At 41.1% G+C, this 26,155-nt stretch overlaps 1 protein-coding gene across 1 annotated transcript in view; it reads left to right on the top strand.

The window, feature by feature from the left end:
• LOC136880141 (G-protein coupled receptor 3) overlaps positions 1-26,155 on the top strand; it is a 48,131-nt gene that overhangs the window by 7,893 nt on the left and 14,083 nt on the right. Inside the window, exon 3 of the mRNA XM_067153280.2 lies at positions 17,457-17,867. Within this exon, the coding sequence (XP_067009381.2) occupies positions 17,457-17,867 (411 nt within the window). The remainder of the gene's footprint in view (positions 1-17,456; positions 17,868-26,155) is intronic.

The following is a 26,155-nucleotide window of genomic DNA, read 5'->3' as shown; positions in this document are numbered from 1 at the left end:
AATCGTGACAGATACCAAGGGTGTCACTTATTTACATGAATAATTACAACTATACAAATACGTCTTACTATGAAACTCATTAGAGAAGTAAACGTATAGGACATCCTACCTTAAGGGAAAGGCACGGCAACGGCAGACTCACAGAAGTATGATGGGGACTAAAATACACTATGAAAAAGTAGTCATTGCACATGTAACCAACAGCTTTTTCGGGCACAATTTCCATAATATACATGCAAATATGTCCACTCGACCAGAAAGTAATACTCTAACGGCACGTTCTCATAAAGGAATCCAAGATATTGAGCACATCAATCATTTCAAATGGTTACACACACAATATCACATTATTATTTTATTATTATTATTATTATTATTATTATTATTATTATTATTATTATTATTATTATTATTATTATTATTATTATTATTATTATTATTATTCCAGCATTAAGTCTTCCCGAAATCACCATCATTATTATTATTTTGTAATTAGGATTATTCACTTTTAAAGTTTCCATGCTTACTTAAATAAAGATAACCTTAAGAAGGTCGATGCATCGTGGTAGATATACACGCCTCCGTTCTCACTCAGTATGAATTATTTAGTTCGACTCCATGGCTAAATGGTTAGCATGCTGGCCTTTGGTCATAGGGGTCCCGGGTTCGATTCCTGGCAGGGTCGGGAATTTTAACCTTAATTGGTTAATTTCGCTGGCATGGGGCTGGGTGTATGTGTCGTCCTCATCATCATTTCATCCTCATCACGGCGCGCAGGTCGCCCTCAAAAGACCTGCATCTGGCGAGCCGAACTTGTCCTCGGACACTCCCGGCACTAAAAGTCATACGCCATTTCATTTCATAAATTGCTTAGTTAATTTCAAGAGAGTATCACAGTTCACGTAAATCATGTCGTTTAAGCGATAGAGATAACGATTATTACATAGTTTTAAGCAATTATTATTATTATTATTATTATTATTATTATTATTATTATTATTATTATTATTATTATTCTTGTCGATAAACTATTCAAACTATTCAGATTTAAGACATAGGTATGGTGGGACACAACTATTAAAAAATCTGGATGAATAACAACTGGCAGTTATACCACAACCATATAGGATAAGATTGAAATAGAGAGGACATATCTACAATTGAGCTAAATGTAGTAGTAAGCCCTACTAGTATTAAGAAAAGTTGCGAGATCATTTTACAGCAAATCTATATATAAAATAAGAGTTTTGTCTGTACATTGCTCAGAATTTAAAAAGGATGGTATTTCTGTATCGGTCGTGTCCATAGTAGCAAGGAAATGTTTTTAATTTTCCGTAAATTCTGTCTGTCTGTCTGTCTGTCTGTCTATCTGTCTGTCTGTCTGTCTGTCTGTCTGTCTGTCTGTCTGTCTGTCTGTCTGTATGTATGTATGTACACGCATCATCAGAAAACGGCTGGAGAGAACTTTATAAAAGTCGGTATATAGTGTCCGGGAGGAAGTTGCAACAATCTAGTGTGCCCTATAATGACTTAGTTTCCGTCAGGCTTTTCCCGATATCGAACTAAGCGCATCATAGTGTACAATACATCCACCAAACGTGAATATACATGGCACATAGCTTACCTTGCAATGAGTATCCCTCCAGCAGCTCAGGAATAACAGCATAAATCAGGGATATTGGGTATAAGCGGGGACCAAAATAACATAGAATACAGAGGATACTACAGAATAGTATGCAAGGTATAAGCAATCCTAACGAAAATAACACAAAACTTTGCTGCATTGAATTTTATAACAATGAGGTTTTATTACAAAAATGTGGATATGATGAGATACAAATGTACAAAGCAAATGTGAGAGGTATAATACATCTGACTTTGATTCATTATCTTGGAGACGTCGATAACATATCCTACATTTTGGGGTAGAGGGAAACGCCTTCCCATCATGGTGTAAGTAACTGAGTATTAAAAGGTGACTCTGCACAATAGACAATTCTCGTAGTTCACTTACGTCCTTCTATCTAAACTAATCCATGCCTCAGTGCTCAAAACATCCAACTAATCTAAAATAAACATGCTATTTACACAGCACCGACGAGGAATCGATCCCTAGGTCTTCCAAGAGCAAGGCACCTATCATGTAAGATAAAATAATAGGAACTCTAATATCTCGTCCAACATACATCAAATAAAAGGTGGTCGCACAGAAATTACATTGACAAATGGGAATACCATATCTCTACTTGGACCGCAACATAAAGGTTGTTGTTCTCAACAAAACACTAGACATACACCAGCCTGCATTTCACCCTCAGTGAGCCTCGGTACTGACGTCACGCACTACCCTTCCCCCTCACTACAGTCCAGCCGCTGGCTGTCCGGCCCTGACAGATTGTGATGAAAAGAAAAAATAAGAGTAGAGAATAGTATTGCCAACCTGCGGCGATTTGGAACTATACATATAACCTTGAAAACACTATTATGAATTTACAATGTGCCGTATGATTTTAATATTAAATCATTGAAACCTACACCCCTCGTCGATTTGATATTATTGATTTAATTAAAGTTATTTTACCACAAGGAATACTAAGAGTTCTGGTAGTGGCAGAATAATAGTCATGGTTTGCAATGCCTGGCGTCACTGGCGCGCCTGATTTAAGATTTAACAGCAAGCACCAATCACCGTTCATGTCACCATGACCCTCTTGTACTGCTAGTGCGGTGATGCCACTTCTTTGAAGAGAAACATGTGGCCTCAGTTGCTCGCTAGCCTGCATGAAGTGCATGCATTCACTGTGTGTGTAAGCCGTTTGTTTTTGTTATTGTGACATGGCCAGTGGATCATCGGAAACAATTAAGAAAAAAATCAGTTGTTATAAGAGCCAAAGCCGTGAATTTATATACCGTGAATATTATGAGAAAGAGCGTGATGACGGTGGGCCTCTTTTTCCTGTTACAAAAGTGGTGGATCGAGTTTGTGACGCTTTAAAAGTAGGTAGGACAACTGTGAAAAGTGTTACAAAAGAAAAGTGTCCAGTGGATCTTAATACACCCTCTGAAGTGTAACTAAGACCAATACATTGTCCCAAGACATACTAGATGCATTTCAAAAGGATGCGATAAGGCAACATATTTATAGTTATTACAAGAGGAGAGAACTTCCCACGCGTGATAAATTACTTGACTCTTTGAAAGAATCTCGCTTATTCAGTGGAGGAAAAACCAACTTAAGTAAAATACTGAGAGAACTTGGCTTTCGTTAGAAAAAATTTTCAGGGAGAAAAGCTGCGTTGGAGAGAAGTGAAATTGTAGCATGACGAGGTAGATTTTTGAGGGAAATTCTGAAGACTAGTCCTTACAGAGTGGTGTGGTTAGATGAAACCTGGGTAAATGCCGGACATTCTAAAACTGTAGCCTAGACAGATGAAACTGTAGCATGGACTTTCAAAGCACCTATTGGGAAGAGAAGTAGGCTTCTTTGCTTCATGCAGGTGGCGTTAATGGATTTGTTCCGGGAGCTATGCTTCTTTTCAGATGAAAGAGCACTCATGATTATCACGAAGAAATAAATGGGATTACTTTCACAACGTGGTTTAAAAATTCTTTGCTTCCAAATATAAGTTCCAATTCCGTAATTGTTATGGACAAAGCAACGACAATGAAAAACAGAAAAGATATCATTCTTCAGTGGTTGGTGGGAAATAATGTACCGGGGATATCTGCAGAAATGACAAAGGCGGAGCTGCTACAAAATGTAAAACTCCATAAGCCTAGATTTTGCACCTACGAAGTGGACTCCATCGCTGCAGCTCAGGGTCATAGGGTAATTAGGCTTCCTCCTTACCACTTCCACTTTAATCCAATCGAGTTAATTTGGACACAAGTTAAAAGATATGTTGCCGAAAATAACAACTCTTTCCGTCTCAATGATGTTGAACGCTTAGTGCACGAGGCAGTCAAACTTGTTACAGCGGATAAATGGAAAAGTGTTGTGAGTCACACCTGGGTTGATCTATACAAGGCAAAAGAAGTTGATGGAATTGTTGAATGTGGAGTGGAAGAAATTATTTCCCTGGATGAGGATGATAGCAGTGACATTAGTGACAAGGACGAAGACACCGATATTTTCGGAGAGCGTGGCGTATTCCCTTTGTATTAGTCGCTGTGAGTACATAATTTGTTTCATTTCATTACAATTTTTTTTATTATTTCGGCACTACTATTCTATGAGCATGTTGAAGTTTTATTGTAACAGCGACGTTCTTATTGCCACATTGATACTATTTTCAGGGTTTTATTTTTTATTCTGACTTATTAAAATTACGGTGATACTATTCACACAGTTCGGTTTTAATGTTGTTATTTTGTAATAAGTCTATAGCCTACTGTTTTTGAGTTACAGTTATTCAATTCTCTGAGTTGCTTAATTTTGACTGTAATGTTTTGTTATTATCCTTACGCTGTTCTTTGAATGTGCATAACTTCGAATGGAATGTTTTGTTATTATATTTACACTGTTCTTGGAGTGCAGTTGATTTTAATCGGAACGTTTTATTATTATGATTACACTAATGTTGGTTTTCAATATATTAGAGGTAATTTTCGCACATTTCCGTACGCATTTCTGTCGCATTAACACAGAATCTGATCTACGTATACGTGAAATATTTTAGGTGTGTGTGTTTGTTTTTATCGCATGGTTGAAAATCGGCAACACTGTCTGAGAAACGTCAGGGCCGGACAGCCAGCGGCTCGACTATACGGGCACGTGATACGTGGGCGGCCATTCTAGTTTTAAAAATAGCCTACAGCTGACGAAACGTAAACACATAGCGGGAAGTCTCATTCTGCCTCCACACCCACGAATCTGGCCATCCTATCGCTCTCATTAATAAGCACGGGCTACAAGCCATGACGATTATTACATTATCAACTTACATATTTATATCTGGTACCTACAATGGGCTTATACATCGTTATTCCATGGCGCTATCCACAGTGCAGTCATTTCCTGGCCATCGTAAGGGCGCTTACCTCTCATAAACATACTTCACAACAATATGCGATAGGACCTCATTTACCTCTCCATGCATAATCAACTGATTACTTAATTCTCATATGTATCACAGGATTTGACTCGCTCCACCTGATACGTCAACCCGAGCAGGTTTAAGGGAATTATGAAAATCTTACACGTACTATCTCAGTCCAAAAATTTATCTACTTGAGTATGACACATATCCTCTTAACTATATCTGTCTGTCTAACTACTGTATAAAGACCGCGCTAGTCCGGTATGCGAGATCTGTAAAGCAAATACGCAACCACGATGATACCATAGGCAAGAAGTATCACCCGAAACTAAGAGACACCAACATGCGACTTACTATAGCCTGACTGAGTTCGAGTCCTGAGGCATAGATACTATATACACGACTATTTATCCTGACATATTTACATGTTGGCAGAAGGCCAACCTCTCTCCTGTTTTGGCATCTATTATATCATGCTTATTACAATTGGATAGCTCTGACCTGTGTCTGTAAACATTACGGAACGGTTCTTCTATGGACGTCTCAAATTACTGCATCCTGTCGCCTTTGGATGCCGGTGGCATACACGGTTTGATGGCTTTAGACATCCTGGTCGGCAGTAGCATTTCCTGCAGCTGTTCCTGGCGGTTGGATGATCGCCCCTTCGACGTCGTGCTGAGTCGACGTGCCTGGTGGTCCTGGGTCGACTGTCGATGCCGTGAAGACTCGTTGTCCACTTCAGTTCTAGTTACCGCTCTACCAAACCACATGAGCAGTATCTCGTTCCGTGATGACGTAGGGAAAACTGTATAAAAATGTACATTACACTATATCCTTGGTTTGACGCCTGTCTCCTCTACCACCATAACTTTACGGTGTCTGGTAATCAAGTCCCTTTCTAAGTGTGGACCTGATACTCAACATTGTTTGTTCCACATTTCAGGATAAGAGTTTCACCAGCTTGCTTTCACTTTGACAGAACTTTCTGACCCAATCGATACCCTGAGCCTACACTCATAAGTGTCATTCGTTTGATACAATGTGAACCTCAAGTAATGTGAAACGACTAGTCAGAAATAGCATTATTATAAGCAGAATGCATTCTCATGAAAAACAGATCAACGCCTGTTGTTTCCATACTTAAGCTCAATTATCCATGGTTGTTACTTACTTTTCCCAAGACTTGGTTGAACTTGGCGTACGCAGCTCGTCGATAAAGACACTCTTCTATTCGCCGAGTTGCAGCGTGACGATCTTCTTCCTGCAGCGGTACATCTGATGAATTAATCTGACGCGCCTAGCGGCCGTATATATAATCAGGCTCGCGTCGTCATCACAAAGCTCCAATGTGGGTGGTCTGCCTTTCGCGCGCCCGCTCATAGAAATTTCTCCCGCACAATTAGTGACAAGTGTCTCACCTATCGTTTGCATTTATTACTATAGCCGTGCCGCATATCAAAATTTACAGGAAATTATCCAGGTTGCAGTTTTTGTATCAAATCCAGTGCATCTCGTATGTAGCTGGAAATATTAATTAATTTCCTCTTCCCTCCAAGATAAAAACTACCCGCAAGATACACGGAGTGGTGAGCGTCCCACGCTACTAATGAAAAAGCTTTGCCTGGGTAATAAATCCCTTTTATGAGTCTCGGGAATCTTCATTACGCTTCTGGTGCTATATCCCCACGAAAGACGCACAATCTGATACCCTCTTACCTAATAAAATGCTAGACAAAGGGCTTTCACGGTGGTCTCCTGCATTACCAATACTTTATGCGAAAATCCATATTTTTCGACCATGACCAGAATGGTTCACTAGACAATGAATAATCTTATTCACACTGAGCGAAGTCGTAGTTTAGGGGAAGGCCTAAAATTTAATTCTCAATTAGTTACGTTATTAGTGGTCTATCGTTATGAAAATCGGTATGCAAAGTCGAGAAGTAAGTCGCTATAACCTAGGCCATAAATAATCTTATTCACGCTGAAGCAAATTGTAGTTTAAGGGAAGAACTAAATTTAAATTCTCAAATATCTGTGTTATTAATGGTCGTATCGACAAATGCTACATTACTAAAGTTATATAGCATTAGATTTCCGATCATTTATGTCTTATGCATTTTTACCGTACCGGCTATGATAATAGAAATATTCATGAATTTGGATTTTTGTTAAGCCCATGTCAGCGTTAAGTCACGAGGAAATGGGTACCGGTAAACAGAAATTAATTAAAGTCGTTATGTAAAGTTGGGGAATGAGGAACTACAGTCTACGCTATAAATAATTTCCTAAGACGCACTAATATCATAGATTAGAAAGAAAACTAAATGTATAGGCCTACGATACAGATAGCTCATAACATTGAACAACAATAACATTACGTTGATCATTGTTTGTTGTGATATGCTTTGTGTCTTCTGTTGCCAGTCATGCCCGATAGATGGGATTACTGCTGTGTACCGAGTAATTTTTTAAAATTTGCTTTATGTCGCACCGACACAGACAGCATTTTCCTGGTGTTAAAATGGGAGACCATGGAACAACCATCTTCAGGGCTGTCGACAGTGAGGTTCGAACCCACTACCTCCCGTATGCAAATTCACAGCTGCGCGCTCGTAACCGCACAGCCAACTCGCAGGTTCGTGCCGAGTATAACAGCCTGCCTGAATATTGGCGGGAAGTAGCTGTGGAGTTAGATAACTTTCTTCTTAAGCATTCCACTCCTCTGGTTCATACATTTTCTGATGCTACGGGTACGCAACAAACTGGTTCATTATAGCATTCGAGCTATTCAATCCCTACCCTGCGGCACTGATTGGAATGAGCAGAACATTGGCAAAGGAGTGTTCACGGCTCTCTGCGGGCTGGCCATTCCATCACTGGAACTTTGAATGTTAGATCGACATCGTAGTACTGTTCATTAAAAGTGAGAAAATGTGCGGTTTTTCATTTGAGCGAGTATTTTACACTGACTGACAGAGCAAATGCAACACCAAAAAGGAGTGGTCAGAACTTTATGCCAATTGCAGGGTAGACTGACGTCACTGAGGTATGCTCATGATGTGAAATGCGCCGCTGTGCTGCGCACGTAGCGAACGATAAATGGGACACGGCGTTGGCGAATGGCCCACTTCGTACCGTGATTTCTCATCCGACAGTCATTGTAGAACGTGTTGTCGTGTGCCACAGGACACGTGTATAGCTAAGAATGCCAGGCCGCCGTCAACGGAGGCATTTCCAGCAGACAGACGACTTTACGAGCGGTATGGTGATCGGGCTGAGAAGGGCAGGTTGGTCGCTTCGTCAAATCGCAGCGGATACCCATAGGGATGTGTCCACGGTGCAGGCCTGTGGCGAAGATGGTTGGCGCAGGGACATGTGGCACGTGCGAGGGGTCCAGGCGCAGCCCGAGTGACGTCAGCACGCGAGGATCGGCGCATCCGCCGCCAAGCGGTGGCAGCCCCGCACGCCACGTCAACCGCCATTCTTCAGCATGTGCAAGACACCCTGGCTGTACCAATATCGACCAGAACAATTTCCCGTCGATTGGTTGAAGGAGGCCTGCACTCCCGGCGTCCGCTCAGAAGACTACCATTGACTCCACAGCATAGACGTGCACGCCTGGCATGGTGCCGGGCTAGAGCGACTTGGATGAGGGAATGGCGGAACGTCGTGTTCTCCGATGAGTCACGCTTCTGTTCTGTCAGTGATAGTCACCGCAGACGAGTGTGGCGTCGGCGTGGAGAAAGGTCAAATCCGGCAGTAACTGTGGAGCGCCCTACCGCTAGACAACGCGGCATCATGGTTTGGGGCGCTATTGCATATGATTCTACGTCACCTCTAGTGCGTATTCAAGGCACGTTAAATGCCCACCGCTACGTGCAGCATGTGCTGCGGCCGGTGGCACTCCCGTACCTTCAGGGGCTGCCCAATGCTCTGTTTCAGCAGGATAATGCCCGCCCACACACTGCTCGCATCTCCCAACAGGCTCTACGAGGTGCACAGATGCTTCCGTGGCCAGCGTACTCTCCGGATCTCTCACCAATCGAACACGTGTGGGATCTCATTGGACGCCGTTTGCAAACTCTGCCCCAGCCTCGTACGGACGACCAACTGTGGAAAATGGTTGACAGAGAATGGAGAACCATCCCTCAGGACACCATCCACACTCTTATTGACTCTGTACCTCGACGTGTTTCTGCGTGCATCGCCGCTCGCGGTGGTCCTACATCCTACTGAGTCGATGCCGTGCGCATTGTGTAACCTGCATATCGGTTTGAAATAAACATCAATTATTCGTCCGTGCCGTCTCTGTGTTTTCCCCAGCTTTCATCCCTTTCGAACCACTCCTTCTTGGTGTTGCATTTGCTCTGTCAGTCAGTGTATTTGATAACATTGCTTTTAATCCCTACATTACTACTGACATTTTCGTAATGGCCTAAGTTAACTGTAGCTAGGAAAACCATAAAGACAGTCTTTCTGAGAATGCCGTAGCGAAGTACGGGTACATCAGCTAGTATACAGAATAAATTATGGTCTTCTACTCATGGAAGACGTGTGGCCTCAGCTCCTCCTCTTACCTGCGACTTTCCATGTTACAGATGAGGACTCATGTTGTTAGCTGGACTGGTTTCACAGTGTTCCAGACCGATGTTACTTATCTGATTATTGTTTGCTTGAAGGAGCTATACCAAATGAATGGCGAGTTGCTATAGTAGCCCCTGTGTGTAAAGGAAAGGGTGATAGATATAAAGCTGAAAATTACAGGCCAGTAAGTTTGACATGCGTTGCATGTAAGCTCTGGGAAGGCATTCTTTCTGATTATATTAGACGTTTGTGAAATTAATAACTGATTCGATAGAAGGCAGTTCGGTTTTAGGAAAGGTTATTCATCTGAAGCTCAACTTATAGGATTCCAGCAAGATATAGCAGATATTTTGGATTCAGGAGGTCAAATGGACTGTATTGTGATCGACTTGTCTAAAGCAATGATAGGGTGGATCATGGGAGACTACTGGCAAAAATGTGTGCAATCGGACTAGACAAAAGAGTGACTGAATGGGTTGCTATATTTCTAGAAAATAGATCTCAGAGAATTAGAGTAGGCGAAGCTTTATCTGACCCTGTAATAATTAAAGGGGGGAATTCCTCATGGCAGTATTATTGGACCTTTATGTTTTCTTATATATATAAATGATATATAAACGATATGAGTAAAGAAGTGGAATCAGAGGTAAGGCCTGTTGCAGATGATCTTATTCTGTATAGAGTAATAAATGTTACAAGATTGTGAGCAACTGCAACGTGACTTCGATAATGTTGTGAGATGGACAGCAGGCAATGATATGTTGATAAACGGGGTTAAAAGTAAGGTTGAGGGTTTCAGAGATAGGAAAAGTTCTCACAGTTTTAATTACTGCGTTGATGGGGTGAAAGTTCATTTTGGGGATCATTGTAAGTATCTAGGTGTTAATATAAGGAAAGATCTTTATTGGGGTAAACACATAAATGGGATTGTAAATAAAGGGTACAAATCTCTGCACATGGTTATGAGGGTGTTTAGGGGTTGTAGTAAGGATGTAAAGGAGAGGGCATATAAGTCTCTGGTAAGACTCCAACTAGAGTATGGTGCCAATGTATGGGACCCTCACCAAGATTATCTGATTCAAGAACTGGAAAAAATCCAAAGAAATTCAGCTCGATTTGTTCTGGGCGATTTCCGACAAAAGAGTAGCGTTACAAAAATGTTGCAATGTTTCGGCTGGGTAAACTCGGGAGAAAGAAGACGAGCTGCTCGACTAAGTGGTATGTTCCGAGCTGTGAGCGGGGAGATGGCGTAGACGAATAAGTTCGTGTGGCGTCTTTAAAGGTAGGAAAGATCACAATATGAAGATAAAGTTGGAATTCAAGAGGACAAATTGGGGCAAATATGCATTTATAGGAAGGGGAGTTAGCTATTGGATTAACTTACCAAGGGAGATGTTCAATAAATTTCCAATTTCTTTGAAATCATTTAAGAAAAGGCTAGGAAAACAAGAGATAGGGAATCTGCCATCTAGCGACTGCCCTAAATGCAGATAAGTATTGACTGATTGATGTTCTATGGTTACCTGAAAATTGAAATAGAAATTAGAGTCTATTCCAAGCACGCAGACTCAAGCTTCTTCTGTAGAAAGCACACTTAACTTCGCTCAGGTGAGGTGAGAGTGAAATTACAGTACATTCTACAGACGTAAAGTATCCGCTATGACGTGGCAAGCGGAAGTGAAATCTGATTGGTTGCCGAAGACGTCACGTTGAATATTCTAGAGAAATAATTGTTCACTCGTTTAAAAATGAAATCATGTCCTAAAGCATGCACACATACAGTCAGTCTCTTAGCACACTCAGCTGTTGTCGGCGGATGAAACTGGGTCAATAGATGTTCTATGACCTTGACTCTAGCTCAGACTGTCAAAAGCACACCATGCGATTGATATCTTACGCGCACAAATTGAATCATTCCTTCACTCATCACGAGTGTCGGGGACAACGTCCACCCGCACTTTCACTAGCAATTTTGCGTAAATCGTAGGGCCGTGATAATTGGTGGTTCGTCGACTGGCACCATTCTTGATGGTTTAATCGCCTGACTGAATGGTTTTGTGGTGATTGTTAGAATTTGGAATTAGTCAGGGCTGGCCAGTGTGTTAATTTGCACTGGGTGCTGTTCAATTCAGAAAGATACTTGACCTTTTGTGTTTAAGGCCCTGAGTCCCGTGCTGATGACGGGGTCACCTGCTGTGGGTAACCTGTTATATAACTTCACAGCTATACTCCACCTTCTTTCCCTTAGAGTTGCTCTATGACAATCTTCATTGATGGCGACATTACGTACATACCAATCTGCACCTGTAGTAAGGCGAAGGGCACGGTTTTGAACGGAGTGAACCGTATTCATGTGCCAATTAGCGACAATGCACCATGTTGGGCAGGCATACCCCAGTAGCGGTCTGATTAGTGAAGTATACAGTTGAAGATTGTTTTGTGTTGAAAGGTATTTTCAGCATACAGTAATGGGAATTATTTATAGACCGTGCTGTGGGGCATGGCCGAAATTTGTTGTTTGTGCTGACAAAAAGTCAATCATCGGTCTAGGCTGACACGTGGGTATTTGGCATTCGAAGACCATCTAATTATTTTTCAAAATAGGTTTAGATGGCCCTTGAGTCAGACTTTGCGTTTGGTTAAATGTATATCGTGGCATTTATTGACGTTAATTTTGATTCTCCACTTTTCGAGCCAGGCATCGAGAATGGAGTGGCTATGCTGGAAGAACTTATCGACTCAGGGTGCCTGCCAAGTGACCACAGAGGGAGAACTTTGTCATCAGCGTATAAATAGAGCTGAACTTTCTGAGATTTATACATGCCGGATATGTACATTTTGAAAAGGCTAGGTGCTATTATTTTTCCCCGTGGCACACCTGCAGTAATTTGTCGGGCAGATGATAATTTCTTCCTGATTGTGACTTGAAATTTTCTCTCAGTGAGGTAGCTTTTGATGAGAGCCATGGAGTAGGATGCTTCATTTTGAAGATTTGTTTGTCATTACAGACCTTGTCAAAGGCTCAGGAGATGTCCAGAAAATAGAGAGATGGATGATCGGCCTAGTCAATACTATTGGTTAATTTTTTTTAATATTTACATTTCACATTTACATTAGATCTAGGACATGTTTTGAGAATAGGCACATTCTCTTCTTCAGCTAATTAGGTTAAAATTCGTGTATTACAATAAGAGCGAATGAAAAAAGGAGGCCTCCTTTAAGACAGCTAAAACTATGGCAAGTACAATTAAAAATTGATGAATAGTGGCATGGAATTAAATTCCATCTTGTCATCTCAATATAAACACAGTACGATGATTTCTATACGCATAAAATGTTGAACACTGTTGCGATGTGACGTCAAAACCAAGTCCTGTGTACTCATTGTCACTAACGTTCTTGTAATGTCTTCCATAAGTGTAAGTGGTTGGTGGATCGAGGCGTGCCCTTTTCTGAAACCTAATTGTTCATCTGGTTCCAGACTGAGTTCGTCAATAATAGACTGAAGACGGGATAGGAGAATCATTTCGAAAAGCTTTGAAGTGATTGAAAGGAGAGAATTAGACCTGTAGTTTTGTGGGAATGTCAGATCAGATTGGGGTTTGCATATCATGATAACCTTCGCAGTTTTCCAGCATTCTGGAAAATGTGTGGAACGACAAATAGAATTAAATATTTCGGTCAGGAACGTAATGCCTTCTTTTAAGCCTCTTGATATGGGATGCGACTTTAGTTGGTGTTACAAATGTAAAACCTATAGGCGGATGTGAGTCTTCGATTCGAGCAAACTATCCTTCAATTCGTCTGTAAAGTCATCATTGGAGAGATGAACATTAGGAGAGCACGTTGCTTCCAAGGTGTCTGCCAATGCTTCTCGTCGTCTGTATAAGCTAGTCCCTGTTGTCCGAGGAGTGTGGATATGCACCAGTAAACATTCGAGCCATGCTATAATCAGAGCCGTCGGAAGCACTTCACTAAGAGAGCCCAGAGTGGAATGCAGCTCTTCGATGATGTTCAAGGAGGATGCGTAGATTACGTCTTTGGAGATTCCAGAGATATTTCATGCAAAGATTTTAACCTTAATTGGTTAATTCCACTGGCACGGGGGCTGGGTGTATGTGTTGTCTTCATCATCATTTCATCCTCATCATGACGCGCAGGTCGCCTACGGGAGTCCAATAGAAAGACCTGCACCTGGCGAGTGGAACCCGTCCTGGGATATCCCGGCACTAAAAGCCATACGACATTTCATTTCATTTCATGAGTTGTAATACCTCTAGGGGGAGGGTCTTTTCCTTGGCATCCCTTACTGCGCGTCCCACGGTGGAAGTATTATTAGCTTTGGGGAAATTGTCTGCCAGTAGATCGATGTCATCTGCAGAACGAATGTTGAGATTGCCATTGATGGGTTCGTTTAAGGTACTGCGGTAGAGATCTCAATCAATGGAGCTGAAGTGAAGTGCGATGGCGTCAGGAGCGTTTGTGAATGAGGCGTCTGGCGTGATTAGGCCGGGTTTGTGGTCGAAATCTAGGAAGTCTTGTGTGAGTAGTTTGGGGTAGAGGTTTATGTTCCTGGAGAGGGCAATGCTAAGATTGTCAGGTAGAAGGTTAGGTTAGGTTTAGTCAATTATATAAAAATCACAAATCCTGAAATTAAAATCTCTTCGAAACCTACTACAAGGGGCAAATATTAACCGCGCGCTTTGAGACAGTGTTTCGGCTAATTTCGGGGCTGCTCGCTGTAGCTGGTGTCTATCTCTGGTACACTCATACCTTGGCTATGTTATCGGCCTCCCCACCCCTGCTTGTCATAGCCCCATAGTCCAAAAATTGAGCTCTTCGCTGATTTCGGAGAACAAGCGAGCGTGGTTGTCAAAATTATCTCTACGTGCGCGAATATACAGAGCTAATTAAACCATTTTACTACTCTGTACTTCTGGGGGGTTCACTGAACCATTGAACATATAGGACGCGCCTCGCTTGGATGGGGTACAATACTGTGGACTTCAGTGTGAATGTGGATTATTATTATTATTATTATTATTATTATTATTATTATTATTATTATTATTATTATTATTATTATTATTATTTCTCTTCCGGTTCGTTTTGGCCTACCAGGGACCACGGGGTTAGTCTTAACTCTTAGCTAGGTTCTTCTGCTTTTCCTTGGCCCAGTACGCTTTAATTTTCTGGTTCTGTGCCTGCTTCCTTCCATCCGTCCACTTATGTCTGGTGGTCACTGTATTCTTTTTGCTTGTGAGGGACTGTGGGGAGGCTCCCTGTAGGATGGCCTGTCGGTACTGAGATCGGTTCTCTGTAGTCTCTAATGGGATCTGCAGTTCCTCTACATCTGATTTTACTGAGGTGATCCTCTTGGTCATGGAAGCCTTTCCCCTGCTTGTCACTGTGAGGATTCTGTTGGTAAGCCTGCAGAGTTTCAGGAGGGTCATGTGCCCGTAGAAGGTCAGTCGCCTTTTCCTTATGCATGAGGCTATGTCTTCCTGATGTCCGTAGAGCTAGTTGTTATGGCTGATCCTGTAGGTGCTATCCTCCTCTCTTATGGGCCCTATTATCCTCCCGAAGATCTTCCTGAGTTCTAGTTTCCTGAGTGGACCCTTTCGATTCATCAACAGGTTCTCAGAGGCGTAGAGTACAGAGGGTCTTACTACAGAGCTGTAGTGCTTCAGCTTTCGGTACTTGGACGTGTAGATGCTTTTACAGAAATGGTAGGCCGTCTCTAACTTGGTGCACCTGGTGTCTATGGCCTAAGTTTTACTCTCGCTTGCTGAGATCTAATCTCCTAAGTATCTGACTGCAGGAACTTTACGTATGCTGTTGTTTCCTAGTGGGATTGTGGGTTAACCTCAAGCCAGTTTTTGCTGCGATATTATTATCGTCATCATCACCACGAGTCCATAAGATTTAACATAGTCTGCAGTCTTCGTTGGAGGTACTTTGTGTCGTAGTTGTACAGGACGAGTTCCTCAAGGTTTGCCGTCTTTACTGCATACCGCGTTTCAGTAAGCGAGAGCGCGGTCGCCGTTACACTGCTCCCGTACGCCCGTAGAAACTCATCAACTTCGACGAATGCATAATCAGTTTGAAAAACAAAAAAAATACACCATTAGAGTAAGCGTTGAAAATGCTCTTTCTCAGCATGTACACACCCGTTTTAGCATGTGATGACATTCCGGTTCACTTCAGTTCAGCTGTTTGAATCTTCAAAATTTCGGTACGAATAGCAATTTCGGTTTTTATATGGTACGGGGTTCACTTGGACACATACTATTTTCAATCTACCCCAAGGAAAGGGTCACAAGGTGTTAAATCGGGAGAGCAAGCTGGCCATAAACCTGTACAAATTATTCTGACCACGGAAACATGACACACTGCATTCATTGAATTACGAGTGATGTATGCTATAGCCCCATCTTGCTGGAAATATTTCAGGGATCTTTCCTGTTCAGTCAGTTGACGAAAAAACTCGAACAGTATGAATTCTATGTATCGGTCAGAATTAATTGCTTCGTTAAAATATTTGACCCACAATTCTTTTAGCATCAGACTCCTACTCTAATGTCATGAAATAGAGTGTCACGAATAATATTATTATTGAATTCGCATGTGATCAATAACGGTTGTTTTTTGTATTTACATGTCCATGCAAATAAAACCGCGCCTCGTCATCAATTCAGGATTTAATTAACCGCTGTTGACAGACTGAAGAAATAAATTACAATACTGTTTTCTTGTGGCTGGATCACGTTGTATACACTTTTGCAATTCTGTGACTTTGTTTTCTTGCCACTCGCCGTACAGAAATAAATGAAACCACTTCGTTGAGCCAATTTCCTTAAAGATTTTCCGAGGGATCTCTCTAGTCTTAAACAAATAACCTGATTTTGTTTCGTCAGTTAAGACAGTCGGTTGTTTAATTCGTACTTTGTTTAGTACTGAGTCCAGAGTTTTGAATTTCTTCACAGTTTTCTTAATTCCGAAAGGCGTTGACATTCGCGCTTCAGGAATTCTCTTCTCACTCTGCTAAGAGATCGAATCTTTAAAGGCAGCAGACGAAAATACTATATTCAGCAGTTAATTTAGAAGACAGATTCAATCACGCTATACGGAAGCTTAGCATAGTTAAGACCAGGGCATCACCGGGTAATGTGTATGAGTCATACGGATATTGCATCATCCACTCGTCCAGATACGTTTCAGGGGATAACTAGCCACTGGACTGGGGGTCACACAGTACATATATTGTATGCAGGTTGCTGACGTTTCGAATACACTGTAGTAATCATTATCAAGTTGAACTAAACCTCTCTGCTCGATCCGAGGTAATCAGTGTTCCCAAAGACTTTAATTTTGTGAGCGATATTTAAGCAACCTAATGAGATCAACTGATAGTCGATATGTAGCTTAGGCTACCTGGGATCGGGTAAGTGTTTGCCATAGCCCCTGGTAATAAATACTTCTATGTATTTGAAACGCCGCCAGTCTATACCTAATATGCAAAACTATGACACGGGACTATCCGCAAAAAGAGAGAAGGATCAATCATTGCTGCGATCTCAAACCTAATTCTAAGCATCGTACTTATAGCCGCGAGACCTCCAGTTTTATGTGGCATCCGAACTGCAGAGATGTGATTTTTATTTTCAACTTCAAATTTTAGTTGAATTTACAAGTTTTGGCTGAGATTCGAACCCACACGCCTTGATGAAATCCAGTGACGATTGCCACTCTGCTATCATGATAGCTTTTTACTCATTGTTGTAATAATAATAGCGGTAGGTAGTAATAGTATTTCCATATTATTTTCAGATTAAATGGTTCATTAGCAGCTCGTGAGGATGCCATGGAGAGAACAATAATGTTGGTTGGGGTCATAACTGCCACCTTGATTTCTACCGTGAATGCCTTCATTTTGTTGGTGTTGATCACTAACTGGAACGTGATCCAACGTCAGTGCAGAAATCGAGCCTGTTTGCTGATAACGTGTAACCTCTGCTCAGCTGACCTTTTCCTAGGACTCATCTGCATTTACTACATCTTATCTCTGCGTCTCGACGGACTGCATGAATATTTAGGACAACACAAAATTCTTTGTGTTATGACACTCCATCTAGTCATTATGGTTTACATGGCTTCTGGATTTACTCTGGTTTCCATTGCACTGGAGAGATACATCTACATATTATATCCCTTGCGCCACACCGAGCTATTGAACACCAGGTAAGATTTATTATCATATCTGACAAAGTTAGAATCCTATTTATTTCAAATTTGGATCACATTCACAGTATACATGTAATTGTATTAGGGAATGTTGTGTAATGAATTCATTATTATTCTATAATTGTTTAACTCTGAAAACTATCAACACCTTACAAAGGGGCCCAAAATATCGTGTGATTACTCAAAAATCTTTCTCCACAAGGTTTGATCCTTGGCTATTTACCTCCAGTCTTTAGTGACGCTTACCTTCCGAATTGTATTTCATTGAGTCAACTTCTTCATGGACAGCCAGGCGTTCCTCTTCACTTTAACCTGAAGTTTATAATGACTTTTGGCCATTGGCCATTGTTGGTTGTAGCAACAAATCCTGCCTACTGACGTCGTCTTGCTTTCGTAACCCCAACAATGCCACTATGTTGCTGTACTTCATCAATTTCAGTGCTCAGATTTCTCCTCCATTCTTCAGAGTACGTATCTTTCACAGACCGTAGGTACTTCAGAGTATCCTCTACTTAAACAGAAGAAGTTCATGGAGATCATGTTTGCCAGCAATCTATATCTAATAAGGTACAAACGAACGGCAAGAATATGGAATTTAAGGAGTTCAGTTATGGCGTTTCTTGAAAGATGCCATATTTTAATGAGAATAAACATCCTGCTTCATTGAGTCCAGAGGTGGTTCTGTTGTCAATGGCGATTAGGACACTTGTGCCGCGTGCTGGAGTATTTGTGCTTGATTTTCAGACTCCGCAGAGTAAGTGGTGTCTTCTGTGATACTGTGGGGATCTTGTGTTGATCCTGTCTTTCACCTCACAAAGCGCAAAGAATGGCGAAACATCGACTACTCATCAATATTTAACGAAGTACAGTTACTCCAATCACAACGGACAAGGGGAATCATTACTGATAATTGTAATTTTTAACTCCACTCCTGCTTTCTATTTTGCACTTTTTTAGTCGTTTGACACATGAAGGAAACTTCTTAGTAAGTCGGCAGAGCTTATCATAAAATTAACAGTTTAATGTAGTAACTGCTGTTGTCAGTCAACACATCATCAGATATTTCTGGTCATTTGTCTCGCTTTAGTGGTGCTATTAAGACTGTAAGATGTGATAATTGTACGAATCTTTTTAGTTAGCCAGTCAGTCAATATGTTGACGAAACTTCTCAATAAATCAGAAAGTTGTTGGATTGTCTATGTCACGCAAAACATTAAGTGATCTTTTCCGCTTGACCAAATTGATGAAATATTTTACTTCGTCAGCGCGTTAACTAACTGTTCACTCAGTCAATATCTTAACGTAACCTTTTAGTAAGACAAAAAATTATTAGGAATTCAGACGAAATGCTAATATAACTTTTCAGTTTGTTCTTTGGTCTGCCAAGATCTTACCTGGTCGGTAAAGTCAGCCAAACCTCTAAATTAACTTCCTTTTTAACATACGGTATTTACAAAACTTCGCAGTTCGCCAGACTTTTGATAGGACTGATCAATTAGTCAACGCGTTAAAAGAGCCTGTCATTTAGTCGATAGGTTGACAAGGACTTTTCAGTTAGCCAAAATGTTGACTGAAGTTGTTAGTTCAACATGTTAACTGAACGTTTCATTCAGTCACTCAAAAATTCGTCTCTAAAATTCCGTCAGTAATGCGAGTCTTATGGCTGTACAAGGGAAGTGCCAGCTGTTTACCCCAGTGCGTTCATTCTTTAAATGAGTAATAACGTTAATTTTTTTTACCATGGACGAGAGCTCACCACTTTAAGGGGTAATGCAATAAAGGTAATATAGTCATACAACATTTTCCTTAACTATTTCAAACAGTACACTAGTTCATCTATATTAATAGAAATATAAATGTTCGTTTGTTCAAAATCTTTAATCTCCGAAAGTTCTCCACCTATTGCTTTGAAATTTTGATACAACGTTGCATTCGAATATGGGAGTGTTTTAATGAACTCCTTATAATTTATTTTTACATCGTAAGAGGGTAAGGAGGTGAGATATAAAAATAATCGAAAATAGTGTCGAATAAATAGTTTTCGGGTTCGTTGAGATGAATGGTGGCACTCCGGATTTTTTATCCTTTACGGGTGGGGGAAGGCGGGGCGAGAAGAGGAATGAGATATACACACAATCGAAAATAGTGTCCATTCCGTAGTTTTCTGGGTCGCTGATATGAAAAGTGACACTGCAGATATTTTATCCCTTAGGATTGTGCGTATTCACTGAAATGAATGGTGACATTCCGGATTTTTATCCTTTAGGTTTGATGGACGAGGGTGGGGGCGACATATAAAAATAATCGAAAATAGTGTCAAATCCATACTTTTCGGTGTCGTTGAAATGAATAGTACTCTCCGGAAGTCGTTTAAGTCCAAGTTGAGCCCCAATCGGCAGAGAGGAGAGAAGGCGAGAAGGAAAGAAAATGTCGAAAGTGACCGAGATTATGGATGTTTGTGTGTATGTTCAAGCATAGCTGTCAACTAAACTTAGTACAAGTATTACCTACTATCTGGAAAAAATACTATGGGGGTAAGACACCCCTAGAACCCCTAGTTCTTTTTACAGTCCCATGCTTCACTTCTCCCCTTGATGTCCATATTCCATGTATTCAGTCTTCTCATATGACACTTTGAGACCGGTTTTCTCAGCGATCTCATGTAGAGTATTCAGCATAATTTGGGCATTTTCTCGGTTGTGAGCCAAGAGTGCAAGATCATCCGCGAAAGCCAAACACTTAATTTCTAAGTTCTGTTCTTTCCTCCCTAAATGTATTCCCTTTATTCCTTTCACTTCCAAGGCTTTTTCCCATGTTCGAATGATTTTTTCTAGAAAAATGTTAAAGAGAATTGGTGATAGGCAGTCCCCTTGTCTGACTCCTGTTTTTATTTCAAATGGTTCAGAAATTTCACCGAAGAATTTGACTTTTGAGAAAGTTTCTGTGAGGGTTTGTTTTATTAACATTCTTGTTTTCCTGTCAATTCCGAATTCCTCTAGGACGTTAAATAGAGTCTGCCGGTCAATTGAATCATATGCTTTCTTAAAATCAACAAATATTACCACGGTGTTCGGGCTTCTCAAAGCTCTTATTCTGAGAATGCTCTTCAGGTTAAATATTTGTACTGCGCATGATCTCCCTTTTCGAATGAGATGGTCTGCTTGTTCTTCAACTCTTCTCAATAGTACTTTATAGAGTATCTTACATGTTATTGGGAGTAAAGAGATTCCTCTATATTTATTGATGTTCGTCCGGAGACCTTTCTTGTGAAGTGCGTGTATAAGAGCATACTTCCAATCACTGGGGATCTTTTCATCTCTCCAGATTTCTCCTATGACGGCGTGGATTGCTTTTGCTGCAGTTTCTCCTCCGAACTTCCATATTTCTGCAATAATTCCATCTTCACCTGGTGCTTTGTTGATTTTAATTTCATTTATTATTTCTTTGATCTCTTCTAGACTCGGTGGCTTGGAATCTTGGTTATCCTGAGATAGATTTTTCGTATCGAATCTTTTCACAGGTTCTGCACAATTCAGTAACATTTTGAAGTAATCTGCGAGAAATTGACAATTTTCTTTGTTGTTCGTTACTACACTACTATCCTCCCGCTTGAAACACAAACTTGATGGCTGGTATTTCTGTAGTTCTTCTCTGAAGGTTTTGTAAAATGCTCGAATGTTGTTCTTTCGAAAATCATCTTATCCATCCTACTTCTGTCATAATTTCTTTTCTCTGATCGTATGATCTTAGCTGTTTTCTTCCTCTCTTCCCTGAAAGTTTCCCAGCTCTCCTCGGTTTTGTTGGAATGCCACCTCTTCCATGCTTGTAGTCTTCTGTCCAAAGCTTCATCACACTTTTCATTCCACCACCTGTGTTTTCGTTTCCTCGCTGGATTCCCCAAACCTTCAGCTGCTTTAAACATTGAGTTTTGGATATCTTCCCAGCTGTTCATATTCAGCTTCGACAAGTTTTCACAACATGTCTCTTTGCTTTGTTTCAGAGTATCTGCATCAATTCTAAGCTTCCTCTTGATTCTTTGTTTGGGTTTGTTTGGTTGGAATCTTCTTTTAATCTCCGAGAGCTAGTGGTCCGAATCTATGTTTAACCTTTTTCTTACCTTGACGTTCAAGATTGCCCTTCGGTTTCTGGTCGTAATAGGAACATGGTCGTTCTGAAACTCCCCCAGCAACGTGTTAGGAGATGCCCATGTCTTTTTCTTGTTAGGGAGTGCCTTGAAGTACGTAGACTATTGTAATGAATAATTCCCTTCACAATTTCATTGGTAGAAGGCAAGGGAGCATGCAATTTTGTTCAAAACTCCCCTACCCGATTTTATCTTGCTGCAGGCAAGTGTTTTTTCGCCACTATAACCTCATTTTCTCATCTAAAATATGACTGGCTTTAGGCAAAGTGGTCTGCTATTGTAATCGAAACTCACCAACTCGAGTGTGACGGGAAATAAGCTGACTGGCATTAGGAAAAAGATCCTGTCATTATAATCATAACAGCACAACTCAGTTTTGACTGGCAGCCGTTAAGGTGCCTGCCATTATTATAAAAACTCCTCAACAGCAATGTGTTTGGAACGGGGAAAGCGCGCCTACCATTGTAACGCTAACTCCCCAAATCGACTGTGACCGCGCAGTAAGCAAGGGGGCCTGTAATTATAATGAAAACTTCCCAACTCGATTTTGTGAATGGCAGTTGGCAGGTGAACTTGCCGTTATCATCACAACTCCACAACTCGCACTTTACGTTGGAAACGACGTATGGGGACCTTCTCATGCTGTTCTTCGAATAACGCTAAGAGACATGCAACTTAAAAAAGTCTCATTCACTGCGTGTACAGTAATTTACTTCGATATCCGTATAGGCCTACTACGTGTAATATCGTAGCGAAGCACGGGTACTGTTCTGTACAATAAAAAAATAATTTACTTTAACATAATCACAATTTTATTTAAACAACTCAACACCATCTTCAAAACTACAACCACGGAAACTACATAACAACATAGAACAAAACACTGTCTTTCTTCTCCTGGAATTCGATTACTCGCACAAGGTATATAACTTGCATTCTGCACGTTTTCTCAACTTGCATTCTGCACGTTTTCTCAACTTGCAAAAGGCAGTTTTGCAACACATCCACAAACTAAATGATCATTCTGAGAATTATAGTCTTACACTGCACTCATACAAATGTGAGCCACTATAAGTCTAGTTTCTTGAGTGATCGAACAGCTCTACCACAGCGAGTCTTGAATTCACTCCTGTTTTCGGTTCCAGAGTCACTACTAGTTAACATCTTTGTCGACTGTTGGCTCTCCTCTTCTGTGTAGTGAAGCATTTGTAAAATCCTTCTTCTAAAGACAGTTTATCTCTAATGGATAAAGTCGTTGTACTGGACGAAGCAAGACACCACTTGCTGTCTTAATCCTAACCAGGCGAGTCACGTTGTCTCTTCCCGGTAACAGTTCCAGCACTCTTCCTAACGACCAGTTGATTCGTTTCTTGTCGTCGCTTTCCACCAACACGATGTCTCGAACTTGGAGGGATCCTAGTTGCGTTTGGCTCTGTGATCGGAGAAATCCCAAGTATTCTTGTTTGAAGCGATTCCGAAGGCTCCCTTAATAGCCTGTAGATAACACAATCTATCGTCCAAGCTGCACGATTGAACTTGGTCTGCGTCAGTTTCATCTTTACCCTCTAGACTCTGTAGGAACATGGAGGGGCGTAGTGGCTTGAGTTCATCTTCTTCAGAAACATAACTTAGAGGTTCAGTTGTTCATCAGATTCCCACAATCGCACAAAAGTGTACACATTTCTTCATAATTTGGACAAGCTTTGCCCAGATTACGACGTAGCAAATCCTTTAAAATTCGAGCCACTCTTTCTCAGAATCGTCCACACTAGGCTGCCGTAGGAGGGTTCAGCTTTCATGTAATTTTCAGAAGACTGCATATCTTCTCTATTTCAGTCCAATTCAATTGTTCTTCGCCTTTACGAAGTCCTGTGAATTTCGTCCCATCGTCAGAATAAATGGCATTTACTCTTCCTCGTTTTCTTACAAATCTGTGCAGAGCTTAGACGTAAGCTACTGTACTAAATGAAGTGATTAACTCCAGAGGCACAGCCCGATAAACCGCACAAGTGACAATAACAATCCACCCCATTTTTGCAACTCGTAGAAATACAGGGCCTGCTAATACTGTACCAGAGATCTGGAAAGTACTCGATACCTTGATTCGTTCCTGTGGCAATGGAGGGAAAGGCACTTCCGAAGCTTTAGCAGAGTTACGACAGATCAAACATCTCCGAAAAACTGCTGCCACCGTTTTTCTTCCTCTATGAATCCAAACCCTTGGTCGCAACAAAACAAGTAGTGTGTGTGTCCCAGCATTATTAGAAAGTTAATGAAATTTTTCTATCATTTTTTCAATCATTACATATCTTGATGGAAGTACAATTGGATATGTATATTCTGGAGTGTCCTCAGAATCAACAACTCTTTATTTCATGCGAAGAATTCCTTCGTTATTTGTGAACCCCAGCAGATTCTGAATTGCTCCTTTCTTCTTCATAAAAAGTTTCACTCTGGATAAGGAAGAACAGCTTCTTCTCAGCATAGAGAAATTCTTCGCTACCAATTTCTGTAGATGCACGATCCCTATGATGACATTGTCTGAATCTCAAAATCCAAGCAATAGTCCTAACGATTTTAGTATATCCAGAGAGTCATGAGCTTAGTTGCAGTAATATCGTGTACACAACAGTGTTGACTTCTTCCAGTACTGGTTCAAGACGGTTAGAGACCCAATCTTCTTCCTTACTTTTAAGCCAAGGGGGGCTCTCCCACCATTCGGATCTCCAAATCTGTGCTCGTGAACTTCCTCTAGACAGCAGGTCTCCTGGGTTGAGACTGCCCGGGATATGCCTCCATGAATCAGTCTTACTGTACTCGTGAATCTCCTTTACCTGATTCTCTACGAACACAGACCAATGTCCTTTGTTTTATATCCAGGTTTAGACTACTGTTGAATCGGACCAAAACACTCCCGGTACTAAAAGTCATACACCATTTCATTACAGTGTGTACATTATCCCGATGTAAGCATTGCAGGATCAACCGAAACATCCCAACTCAAAGGAGTCCATCACTTCGAGATGAGGTAGCGTTAGTTCCTTCTTCAGAGGTGCCACTCTTGATTTAGCCATGGAAAGGCTCAATTTATAATTTCATTTTCATATTCTGTCCTCAAACATATACAACAACCAAACGCCTTTCTGCTGAAGTCGACAAATACATGCAGCGAGCTGTTGTCATTCAGGAAAATCCTTCTAGGTATCCGGCAGTCATGTTGGTATTGTAGCAACTGGTTCCATCGATCGAATCCTTCACAAATACCTTCTGGTAAACCTTCACCCCATCCTATCTTCCTTTCCCACATCTTCTGTAGAATGAATTTAAGAATAAGGGTACTGGGGCAGAAAATCCAGCCGGATCAAATATTGTATGCACGCAGGAGAGTACCACTCTTCGGGTTACCAAACTTGTAGTTCAGCTGAAGTCGCATCCGAGTTCATCTTCGTCACGATACCATCGAAGTCATAAGACATTTTCAGTTGTGCCAACATTACAATCGCCGGGCTGAGTGCCTCAGACGATTGAGTCCCTGCCATGACTCTAACTTGGCAGGTTCGATCCTCGCTCTATCCGGTTGTATTTGAAGGTGTACAAATACGTCAGCCTCGTGTTGGTAAAGATACTGGCACATAAGAGAACTCCTGCGGGACTAAATTCTGTCACCTCGGTGTCTCCGAAGATCTTAAAAGTAGTTAGTGGGACGTAAAGCAACTGACATTATTATTATTAACGTTACAATTTGAGGAATTCACCCAACCCCTCAAATTGAAATATGCAGAGGACATCAACTCTTGTGCCTTTAAAATAAATGGCCCAGTCTCTTCTTTTGAAACAACTCCAGTAAGACAGTTGTTCACATAAAATGTCTGTTTCATTTTATTACCCACTTCCTTCAAATGAGCTGGGGCAATATACAAAAGGTGGTACAGTACTGAAACCAATACGATGGGACTAGAACATGCACCAAAAACCATCCTGCAATGTCTAAAAGTGGCAAACTTTCCATTATCCCACCAAAAGGAAACGAAGCATATTTCTATCTTCAGGATGAATTATAATCTGCAGGGAGGCCTTTTCTATATCGGTAATTAGACCTATAGGGTAGGATCGGAAATTAATGAGTACGGATGGAACAAGT

Source organism: Anabrus simplex, chromosome 1, assembly GCF_040414725.1.
Source record: "Anabrus simplex isolate iqAnaSimp1 chromosome 1, ASM4041472v1, whole genome shotgun sequence".
In the NCBI taxonomy this organism is placed as follows: domain Eukaryota; kingdom Metazoa; phylum Arthropoda; class Insecta; order Orthoptera; family Tettigoniidae; genus Anabrus; species Anabrus simplex.
This window is presented reverse-complemented; position numbering and strand designations above follow the sequence as displayed.